Below are 12,106 nucleotides of genomic sequence, written 5' to 3'. Positions count from 1 at the left end.
CACATCAAGTAGCATCGAGGAGCAGGAGAGTTGACGTTACAGTTGATTTTGAAACTTCTGTCTTCAGATCTTCAAACGCTGTAAAAAGAGAATGTAAAAGTCATCACTGTCAGTCCAGGGGAGAAATTCAGAACAAGCAATTCTGCTTTCTGGAGAACACTCTTTTCTTTTATTATTCCACAAAATTGAAAGTGCCATCCCATTCTCTCTCTCCCCTTCTGTTCTCATTCCACTTTAACTAATTCTCCTGAAGGTGCTGATTCAGGATCTTATAGGAGCAGAAAAGCAAAAACGTCAAGACTTATCTCTCTGAAACTCCACCTGAAAGTTAATATCTTTCACGTCATTGGCATAATGCTGAGAGTGAGCAGGTCTGATTTGGAAAACAAAATAAACTGTGCCAATTCAGGATGAACCTGCAATGCACCTTCTTGAGGAACAACCTCAAGAAATGGTTAATGTCCCCGGGAAGGGGAGCATAATGTGACACCAAGGTATTAACACTGACACCAGAGAGAGAAACTGAACATACAGACGTGGCAAACGTTAGTGGAAAGCCAGAGTCATATACACACAGAAACAGGCACAGGCACTTCAGTCAAACTCTTGTACTGACCAGATAGCCTAAATTAATCCAGTCACATTTGCCAGCACGTGTTCCCTGGCCCTCTGAACCGTTCGTATTGATACACCCGTCCAAATGCCTTTTAAATGCTGTGATTGTACCAGCCTCCACTACTTTCTCTGGCAGGTCATTCCGTACACACATTCACACCCGTCCAAACCTCGTGAAATAGTTGCCTCCTTAGGTCTCTTTTAAATCTCCACGCCCCCTCCCCCGCCGCCCTCACCCTAAACCAATCACCCTCTCGTTCTGGACTCTCCCACTCCAAGGAAAAGACCATGTCTATTTACCCTATCCACGCTCCTTATGATTTTATAAAAGTCTATAAGGTTAGCCCTAAGATTCTGGCGCGGGCTGGGGAAAACAGCCCCACCCTATCCTTCTGTCCCTCCTCACCCGGGCAATTAAGACACATACCTGAGTTTGCAGAGTCTGCGCCCTCCCTGGAGTCACTCCAGTTGCTACCAGTGAACAGATTTTCTCCGTCTTAGATTGAAGAGTTGCCCAGCGAAAGGGTTTTACTCTGAACCGAGCAGAGCCACTTCCGCGTTGTGACGTCATCGATGGGTCGAGGCGGCGGAAGGAGAGACAGGAAGGGGAGGGGCGAGCAGCGGGGAGGTGGGCGGAGCGACGATCGGGGTCAGGGGCGGGGCGACTGGGTGGAGCGAGAGGCGGGTACAGAGACGGAGCGCGGCCGGGACAGTGGGAGGAGCAAGTGTCGAGCGACGGCCTACGAGACGGGTCGTGACGAGCGGAAGGGGCGGGGCGAACGGCGGCTCCGCACTGCGCCTGCTCCGGATTGACGGCCAGCACTGCCCTGCGCAGTTTGCAAAAATCTTTTCCCTTCAGAGAATCCGCACAATGTAGAAGCAGGTCACCCGGCCCAATGAGACCACACCGACCCTCCGAAGGGTAACCCACCCACATCCATTCCCCTTCCCCTCCTGCCCGATTTTTACCCCCCGAATAGACCTCACCTGCACATACCTGGGCACTATGGGTAATTTAACATGGCGAATCCACCCTAATCTGCACATCCCTGGACCATGTGGGGCAATTTAGCATAGCCAATCCACCCTCACCCTTCACAGATTAACTACTCTCCGGGAAAAACAGCTCCTCCTCATCTCTACCTTAAATCTACTCACCCTAATTTTATGGCCGAGTCTCATCCCCAGCAGGAACTACTAGACAGGGCAGGGAGCTGGTGGGCGTGGGTCGGGATGGCATGCTCTTCAGAGGGGTTGAATGGCCTACTTCCACACTGTAGAGATTGAATGATTTACTGCAGTCGTGTTTGCCCCGGATCACAGCGCGCAGAACCTCCCACCTTCCACCAAATCAAAAGACAAGTCCCACCCTGCCCTCTCGTATGTGTGTTATCTGTTTGCTTAATCGTTTCCAGTGAATACGACCCAAACCCCGCTGCTGTCAGTAAACTTTAAAATGCTCAGGAAACAATGAGGTATTGAAAACCGTAAGGTTTCTAATGATAACAGTGACTGATTCACTTCTTCTGATGTACAGCAGTGGAAATACAATGCTGGAGGCTGAAAGAAATGAGCAGTTTAAAACAAGAACCCACCTAACCATTCACTCAGCACACCTGTACTTACTGCCGGTAAACCTTAAAGCACTTCATCCCCACAGTGCAATGAATTCCCACTTTCCACTAAAATTCTGGATATACTCATTCACTCAGTTGCTGTCCCACAAATTAAAGATTTCACTGTAACTTGTTCTGTGCAATGAACCAGAATTGATCAGGGACCTCGAAGTGAAGGAGCCATTGGGAAGTAGTGACCATAATACAATAAGCTTCAATCTGCAATTTGAGAAGGAGAGGGTACAATCGGAAGTGACAATATTTCTGTTGAATAAAGGGAACTATGGAGCTATGAGGGAGGAGCTGGCCAAAGTTCAATGGTGCAATACCTTAGCAGGGATGACAGTGGAGGAACAATGGCAGATATTTCTGTGTATAATGCAGAAGATGCAGGATCAGTTCATTCCAAAAAGGAAGACAGATCCTAGGAGGAGGCATGGGTGGCCATGGCTGACGAGGGAAGTTAAGAAACATATAAAGTTAAAAGAGAAAAAGTATAACATAGCAAAGATAAGTGGGAAAATGGAGGACTGGGAAGCTTTTAAAGAACAACAGAGGATAACTAAGAAGGAAATACACAGAGAAAAAATGAGGTACGAAGGTAAACTGGCCAAAAACATAAAGGAGGATAGTAAAAGCTTTTTTAGATATGTGAAAGGCAAAAAAATGGTTAAGACTAAAATTGGGCCCTTGAAGACAGAAACAGGGGAATATATTACGGGGAACAAAAAAATGGCAGAAGAATTGAATTGGTACTTCAGATCTGTGTTCACTGGGGAAGACACAAACTGTCTCCCTGAGGTAACAGTGGCTGAAGGACCTGAACTTAAGGGAATTTATATTTGCCATAATTTGGTGTTGGAGAGACTGTTAGGTCTGAAGGTCGATAAGTTCCCGGGGCCTGATGGTCTACATCCCAGGGTACTGAAGGAGGTGGCTCGAGAAATCGTGGATGCTTTGGTGATTATTTTCCAGAGTTCGATAGACTCGGGATCAGTTCCTGCGGATTCGAGGGTGGATAATGTTGTACCAGTTTTTAAGAAAGGTGGGAGAGAGAAAGCAGGAAATTATAGACCAGTTAGTCTGACCTCAGTGGTGGAAAAGATGCTGGAATCTATTATAAAGGATGAAATTATGACACATCTGGATAGTAGTAACAGGATAGGTCAGAGTCAGCATGGATTTATGAAGGGGAAATCATGCTTGACGAAAAATCTGGAATTTTTTTGAGGATGTACCTCTGAAGATGGACGAGGGACATCCAGTAGATGAAGTGTACCTGGACTTTCAAAAAGCTTTTGATAAAGTCCTACATAGGAGGTTAGTGAGCAAAATTAGGGCGCATGGTATTGGGGGAAAAGTACTAACTTGGATTGAAAGTTGGTTGGCTGATAGGAAACAAAGAGCAGTGATAGACAGCTCCATTTTGGAATGGCAGGCAGTGACCAGTGGGGTACCGCAGGGATCAGTGCTGGGACCGCAGCTTTTTACAATATATATTAATGATATAGAAGATGGTATTAGTAATAACATTAGCAAATTTGCTGATGATACTAAGCTGGGTGGCAGGCTGAAATGTGAGGAGGATGTTAGGAGATTACTGGTGACCTGAACAGGTGAGGTGAGTGGTCAGATGCATGGCAGATTCAGTTTAATGTGGATAAATGTATGGTTATCCACTTTGGTGGCAAGAACAGGAAGGCATATTACTACTTAAATGGAATCAATTTAGGTAAAGGGGCAGTACAAAGAGATCTGGGTGTTCTTGTACACGAGTCAATGAAGGTAAGCATGCAGGTACAGCAGGTAGTGAAGAAGGCTAATAGCATGCTGGCCTTCATAACAAGAGGGATTGAGTATAGAAGCAAAGAGGTTCTTCTGCAGCTGTACAGGGCCCTGGTGAGACCATACCGGAGTATTGTGTGCAGTTCTGGTCTCCAAATTTGAGGAAAGACATTCTGGCTATTGAGGGAGTGCAGCGTATGTTCACGAGGTCAATTCCTGGAATGGCGGGACTACCTTACGCTGAAAGACTGGAGCGACTGGGCTTGTATACCCTTGAGTTTAGAAGACTGAGAGGGGATCTGATTGAGACATATAAGATTATTAAAGGATTGGACACTCTGGAGGCAGGAAACATGTTTCCGCTGATGGGTGAGTGCCGAACCAGAGGACACAGCTTAAAAATACGGGTTAGACCATTTAGGACAGAGATGAGGAGAAACTTCTTCACCCAGAGAGTGGTGGCTGTGTGGAATGCTCTGCCCCAGAGGGCAGTGGAGGCCCAGTCTCTGGATTCATTTAAGAAAGAGTTGGATAGAGCTCTCAAGAATAGTGGAATCAAGGGTTATGGAGCTAAGGCAGGAACAGGATACTGATTAAGGATGATCAGCCATGATCATATTGAATGGTGGTGCAGGCTTGAAGGGCAGAATGGCCTACTCCTGCACCTATTGTCTATTGCTCCCAGTAAGGGCAAAACATCTTTGAAAGCTGCTCTGAAAGTGCTCTGACTCTTCTGCTTTCAGCAAAGCTGATTAGAGTTATAAAGCATGGAAACAGACCCTTCGGCCCAGCTTGTCATGCCAACCAAATATCCTAAATTAACCTAGTCGCATTTGGCCCATATCCCTCTAAATCCTTCCTATTCATGTACCTATCCAGATGCCTTTTAAATGTTGTCATTATCTGGTAGTTTGTTACACACATGCACCATCCTCTGCATGAAAACCTTGCCGGTCACGTCCCTTTTAAATCATTCCCCTCTCACCTCAAACATATGCCCTCTCGTTTTGGACTCCCCTACCCTGGGAAAAAGTGCTTGGGTATTTACCCTATCCATGCCCCTCATAAACATCTATAAGATCACCCCCATAGCCTCCAATTCTCCAGGGAAAATATCCCTGGCCTCTTCAGCCTCTCACTGTAGGTCACAAGCATGGCAACAGCTTTGTAAATCTTCTCCAACCACTTCCAAAGTTTCACAACCTCTTTGCTATAGCAGGGAGACCAGAACTGAACACAGTATTCCAAAAGTGGCCGAAACAATGTCTTATACAGCTGCAAAATGCAACACCTCTCATTTCTCTAAATAAAACTCTGCTTGAAATGCTTCAAGATCTTAACCATATCCAATGGGCTGATGAGTGGCAAGTAACATGAATGCCATGCAAATGTCACAGAATGATTCATCCCCAAAAGAGATAATCTGACCACTGACCTGTGATATCAACAATGTTACTGTCACTAAATACCCCTCGATCAACATCCTTGGGGTTAACCATTGAACAGAAACTCAACTAGATGAACTATACATACACAGTGGCTACAAGAGCAGGTCAGAGGCCAGAAATACTGTAGTGAGTAACTCACCTCCTGACTCTCCAAAACCTGTTCCAACTTCCACAAGCCACAAGTCAGCAGTGTAATGGAATACTCCCCACTAGCTTGGATGGGGTTGCAGCTTCAACTGTATTTGAAACGCTTCATACCATCCAGGTCAATGTTGCCTGCTTGATTGGTACCATATCCACTGTTCAGAAGCAGTAGTGTGTAGTATCTACAAGATGCACTGCAAAAATTTACCAAAGCACCTTACAAATTGCCTTTCAAACTAACAGCTACTTCCATCTAGAAGGACCAGGAAACAGATACATGGGAACACAACCTCTTGCAAGTACCCCTCCAAGCCACTCACCATCTTCACTTGGAGATGTTCCTTCAGTGTCACTGGTCCAAATCCTGGAATTTCTTCCCTCAAGACGTTGTGGGTCACCGTACAAGATGTGTACTGCAATAGTTCAAGAAGGCAGCTCACCACCACATTCTCAAGGAGAACCAAATGCTGGCCAGCCAGTGACGCCCATGTACCAGAAGTAGATTTTAATAAATTATTTAAACAGGGTGTTGGAATCTGCAAACTAAAGAAAATCAACGTTAAGAATGATCAGATGGAGTGCATTGATTCGGTGCTTATTTTAGAGCAGATAAAAAGCGATTATACTGACACTGAATTGGAACTAGAGTTTAGAGTTAAACACCTGTAGTGTTCCACTCAATGTATAAATCTAAAATCGATGAATGATTTACCCCTGACGTGTACTTCATGAAGGAGGAGAAAGTGAGGACTGCAGATGCTGGAGATCAGAGCTGAAAATGTGTTGCTGGAAAAGCGCAGCAGGTCAGGCAGCATCCAAGGAGCAGGAGAATCGACGTTTCGGGCATGAGCCCTTCTTCATTAACTTCATTAACACGTGAATAGGACAGTTAAGAAGGCATATGGGATACTGGATTTCATGACATTAATGGCGCCTTCAATTCCCACGATCCCATGCGATCGAGAAACCTCTCTATGGGCCCCTGGCAGTGCGCATGCGTGCGGTGAGGTAAAGTTACTGAGTGCGGGAGAGGAATGGCGCCGGCGGCTGAAGGAACAAGAACAGAAACCGCTGGAAAAGCTGAGCAGGTCCGGCAGCGCGTTTCGGGTCCGGTGATCCTCCTTCAGAACAGGACCAGGTTTCAGAAACATCCCGGGGAGAGGAGACAGTGAGACAGGGTAGGATTGGGAACCGCGGGAGGAGGGAGACTGGGGAGTTTATAAACTCCGAGGGGGAGGCCTGAGGCCGTGAAGAAAACCTCCCCAGGCCGACTTCACCACCGAAGGAGCTCTCGTGTTGCCCGGGTAACAGGGCGCCATCTTTGTAAGGATAAGGCGCATGTTGCCTTGGGGCGGGGAGTGCGGGCGGCCATCTTGGTGAGGGCACCATCAGCTGTCATTTCCGGGAGAGAAGTGACAGTTGGTGTCATTCAACTAGAATTTCCTCATTTCACTCTGAGAGACCTGGCCCTGAGCTTGGTTTGTGTGGCCTTAAAACAGGAAAAGGGAGTGGGAGAGAGAGAGAGAGATCTCGAATGACACGAAGGCGGACTGTGAAAAAGGTGAATGAATCTGATCATTTGTGGAGCTGGAACCGAAACTGGGTACTTCCAAGATCGCAGTGACCAGGAGAGCATTGATGTGTTGATGTTATTTTCAGTTTGTAGACAGGAGAAAAGAGAACGCCAAGAGTGGAGGAAAGACATGATGAAGATGGATTTGAATTCAATGCAGGAGGAGGGAGAACTTGAGCCAGCACCCAGCCCATATCCCTCCGAACCCTTCCTATTCATATACCCATCCAGATGCCTTTTAAATGTTGCAATTGCACTAGCCTCCTCCACTTCCTCCAGCAGTTCATTCCATACACTTACCACTCTCTGCATGAAAAAGTTGCCGCTTACATCTCATTTAAATCTTTCCCCTCTCACCCTAAACCTATGTTCTAGAGTTATCAACCACCCCACCCCAGGGAGAAGACTTTGTCTATTTATTCTATCCGTGCACCTTATCATTTTATAAACCTTTATAAGGTCATCCCTCAGTGTCCGACTCTCCACGGAAAACCGCCAGCATGTTTAACTTCTCCCGATAGCTCAAATCCCTCAACCCGAGCATGGGATGTTACCTGTGTTTTATGATAGAAGCAACATATGTGGTTAATTGGTCTGCCATCTCTTTGTTCCACATGAGAACTTTGCCTGTTCTAGTTGTTATTGTTTTCTCTAATTTTCTTCCTCTTCACATTCCCCATTTTCCCCTTTTGACCAATCCTTTTGTTGAAACCTGAACTGCTCCCAGTCTTCAGATCTGCTACTTTATTTTGAGCCAATTTGTACGCCACTCCTTTGGATCTAGTCCTATCCATCATGTCCCTTGTTAGCCGTGGCTGTGCCACCTTCTGTGTTTTATTTTTTCAGACAGGAATGGACAACTGTTGCAGTTCCTCCAGGTGCTCTTTAAATGTTTGTCATTTCTTTCAATAATGTTCCTTCATTTGTTGTGGCCTGTTTGTGACTGTAATTTCCTTGCTTTAGATTTAAGTCCCCAGTCTCAGAATCACCTCTGTTCCTCTCATTTTAATGGAAAGTTCTCTCACTCAGTTCTTCACTCTTCCGCAAGAGGCCTCTTACAGCTACATTGCCAATTATTCCCTTCTCATGAAGAAATTAATATTTTGGAATTAAATTGCCATTGTTCAGCAGAACCATAGCCACTATTGGAATGTTGTGTGCAGTTCTGGTCTCCCTCCTATCAGAAGGATGTTGTGAAACTTGAAAGGGTTCAGAAAAGATTTACAAGGATGTTGCCAGGATTGGGGGGTTTGAGTGATAGGGAGAGGTGAAGCAGACTGAGGCTGTTTCCCCTTGCGTGCTGGAGGCTGAAGTTGATAAAATCATGAGAGGCATGGATGGGGTAAATAGTCAAGGTCTTTTCCTTGAGATGGGATACTCCAGAATGTAAGGGTAATAGGTTCAGGGTGGGCAGGTGGGGTGGGGAAGGGAAGGTTTAAAAGGGACGTAAGGGGCAACTTTTTCATTCAGAAGGCGGTGTGTGTAAGGAATGAGCTGCCAGAGGAAGTGGTGGAGGCTGGTGCAATCACAACATTTAAATTGCCCGTAGTGTTAGGTAAGGGGTAAATGTAGGGGTATGGGTGGGTTTCGCTTCGGCGGGTCGGTGTGGACTTGTTGGGCCGAAGGGCCTGTTTCTACACTGTAATCTAATCTAATCTAATCTAATCTAATCTAATCTAATCTAATCTAAGCTAAAAAGGTATCTGGATGGGTATATGAATAGGAAGGTGTTAAAGGAAAATGGGCCAAGTGCTGGCAAACGGGCCTAGATTATTTCTGGATACCTGATCGGCATGTTAACTTTCTCTCTGGTGTCGGTGTCAATACCTTGATGTCTCCTTTTCTCCCCTTCCTGGGGATGTTAACCATTTCGTGCCTCATTGTTCGTAAAGAAGCTGCATTGCAGGTTCACCCTGAATTGACACAGTATTTGTTTCCCAAAATCAGACCTGTTCAGTCTCAGCAGTATTCCAGTGTTGGGAAAGATATTAACTTTCAGGTGGAGTTATCCAAAATTCAGAGAGATGTCAGTCTTGACATTTTTGCTTTTCTGCCCCTGTAAGATCCTGAATCAGCACCTTCAGGAGAATTAGCACGGAGTGAGAACAGAGGGGGAGAGAGAGAGAGAGTGGGATGGTGCTTTCAATTTTGTGGAGTAACAAAAGAAAAGAACGTTCTGCAGAAAGTAGAGTTGCTTGTGCTGAATTTCTACCCTGCACTGACAGTGATGATTTTTGTAATCTCTTTTTACAGATTATTTGAAGATCTGAATTTGGAAGTTTCAAAATCAACAGATGAAGGGCTTATGCTTGAAACATCGACTCTCCTGCTCCTTGGATGCTGCCTGACCTGCTGCGCTTTTCCAGCGCCGCACTTTTCGACACTGAGTGTCGAGCGTCTGCAGTCCTCACTTTGATGTCAATGTCTGACAGTCACTCAATCCATTGGGAACGCAACAATTTTCAACTGTGATTCTGTGAGAAGGAGCAAAGCTTTTTGGTTCCTGTTTCTGTATGTTTTCAGAATCAGTGGGACTGGATGAGAGACCGTACTGTTGCAGTGCACTGAGTGTGGAGCCAGAAATAGTTATACAGGCTGTAAAGAGGAATTCACGGCAGGGAGGGGCTCAACACATTTTTGTCCGTAGTTTTGGCCATGGAAAAACCTGAGCGATCCCGCTGCGGAGAGAAACCATGTAAGTGTGGTGACTGTGGGAAAAGTTTCCATTTCCCGTCTGCCCTGGAGAATCATCGGCGCACTCACACCGGGGAGAGGCCGTTCCCCTGCACAGAGTGCGGTAAGGCCTTCAGCAATTCCTCTGACCTGCTGAAGCACCAACGGGTCCACACGGTGGAAAGGCCCTTCAGCTGCCCCAAATGCAGGAAGGGCTTTACCCAGGCCTCCAGTCTGCTGACCCACCGGCAGGTCCACACCAGGGAGAGGCCGTTTCTTTGCACCGAGTGCAGGAAGGCCTTTAGCAATTCCTCAGCCCTGCTGAGGCATCAGCGGGGCCACACGGGAGAGAGGCCCTTCAGCTGCCCTGAGTGTGGGAAGGTATTTAGCAATTCCTCCGCCCTGCTGAGGCACCAGCGGGTCCACACGGGGGAGAGGCCCTTCAGCTGCCTCGAGTGCGGAAAGGCCTTCAGCAATTCCTCCGACAGACTGAAGCACCAGCGGGTCCACACGGGGGAGAGGCCCTTCAGCTGCCCCAAATGCGGGAAGGGCTTTACCCATGCCTTCACCTTGCTGACCCATCGGCGGGTCCACACCAGGGAGAGGCCCTTCACCTGGTCCGAGTGCGGGAAAGCCTTCAGCAATTCCTCCGACAGACTGAAGCACCAGCGGGTCCACACTGGGGAGAGACCCTTCAGCTGCCCTGAGTGTGGGAAGGGCTTCACACAGGCCTCCACCCTGCTGGCCCACCAGCGGGTCCACACTGGGGAGTGGCCATTCACCTGCTCTCAGTGTGGGAAGGGATTCACCCGCTCTTCCCACCTGCAGAAGCACCAGCGAGTTCACATGCCATGGCAGGGGGATTGAAGGAGCAATGGCAGAGTCCCATTATCGACTGGACCCTTGTGTTTGAATCCCGTTGTGGCAGATGGCGGAATTGGAATTCGGTCAGAAATCTGGAGTTCGGAATCTAACGCTGAAACCATTTTTGGGGGCGGGGGCGTGAGATCCCCCGTCTGATTCACTCATGCCCTTTTTACGAAAGGAAACTGCCGTTGCAGGAAAGGATTCACTCAGTTGTCCCAGCTGCATCCTTTACCCGGGTGGCCTACATGTGACTCCAGACCTAGAGCAGTGTGGTTGACTCCCCCACCTGCAGAAATGAACAGGGAGAAACTTACTTGGATGCAGGGTCTGGGTTGAAATTGCTGAGTGAGGCAATACTTCCTCCGGGTTAAGGCTGTACCAAGGATCCAATTACAAAGGGACATGCTAAATTGCCCGTAGTGTTAGGTAAGGGGTAAATGTAGGGGTATGGGTGGGTTGCGCTTCGGCGGGGCGGTGTGGACTTGTTGGGCCGAAGGGCCAACTGTAAGTAATCTAATCTAATCTAATGCAAATTCACCCCATAGACCTGTGCATGCATGAGAGAGTGTGTATGCATGAGAGCGCGTGTGTCTGTTTGCGTGTGTGCATGCTTGAAGCGTGAGTGTGATGGAGGAGAAGCCTGTGAGAGGGTGTGAGTGTCTCAGAGAGAGCGTGTGTATGAGAGAGGTATGGATAAAAGCGAGGGGTTTCATTTTGCTAAAACAAGGAAGGGCAGGATTTGTATAGTTAATGATAGGGCCCTGGGTTGCGTTGTAGAACAGAGACATGGTGGGTTTCAGGTACATTGTTCTATGAAAGTTGCATCATTGGTAGACAGGGTGGTTAAGAGGCGTTCAGTACACTTGCCTTCATTGTTCACAGCGTTGTGTATAGGAGTTGGGACATCATGTTGGTAAGACCACTTTCAGAGTACTGAGTACAGTTCTGGTTGTCCTGTTATAGCATGTCGGAGAAATTTGCCCAATAAGTTAGAGATCACAAAGCACAGTTCAAAGTGAAATTGACAAAAACTTTATTACAAGCAATGTCACTGGAAGAGAAACTGACTCGGCTGACACAGAACTGACAGTCTGTACAGGTAGATCCGAATTTCTCTTCTAAGAGCTGAGGATGAGACCAGTTTTTATAATAATGCTGTACAATAAGGCTGATTAAGAAATGGGGAATATACAATGTATCTGGAAATGGAGTAATCTAGTTACAAGGATGCTAATTGGAAAACAGTTATCAGATGAATGTCCTGTTCCTTCACACAGTGTAACATCCTGACTATCGATGGTTCCATTCCTCTTCACAGGTAGGTGTTAACTTCTCCTCTGAAGTGGTGAGGTGCTTCCATTTCTTGTTCCGGAAGCAAGTCCTTG

The 12,106-nt window shown here is 47.0% G+C and overlaps 1 protein-coding gene across 1 annotated transcript in view; it reads left to right on the top strand.

The window, feature by feature from the left end:
- The window catches only part of LOC148142973 (uncharacterized), a 96,269-nt gene that overhangs the window by 62,867 nt on the left and 21,296 nt on the right, over positions 1 to 12,106 (top strand). The window contains exon 3 of the mRNA XM_087973917.1: positions 9,902 to 10,700. Within this exon, the coding sequence (XP_087830043.1) occupies positions 9,902 to 10,700 (799 nt within the window). The remainder of the gene's footprint in view (positions 1 to 9,901; positions 10,701 to 12,106) is intronic.

This window comes from Chiloscyllium plagiosum, unplaced genomic scaffold (genome assembly GCF_037043375.1).
Source record: "Chiloscyllium plagiosum isolate Xiang-an unplaced genomic scaffold, Cpla_swu_hap1 HiC_scaffold_27, whole genome shotgun sequence".
Classification (NCBI taxonomy): Eukaryota; Metazoa; Chordata; class Chondrichthyes; order Orectolobiformes; family Hemiscylliidae; genus Chiloscyllium; species Chiloscyllium plagiosum.
The sequence above is the reverse complement of the archived record's forward strand: the minus strand, read 5'-3'. Positions and strand labels throughout refer to the sequence as shown.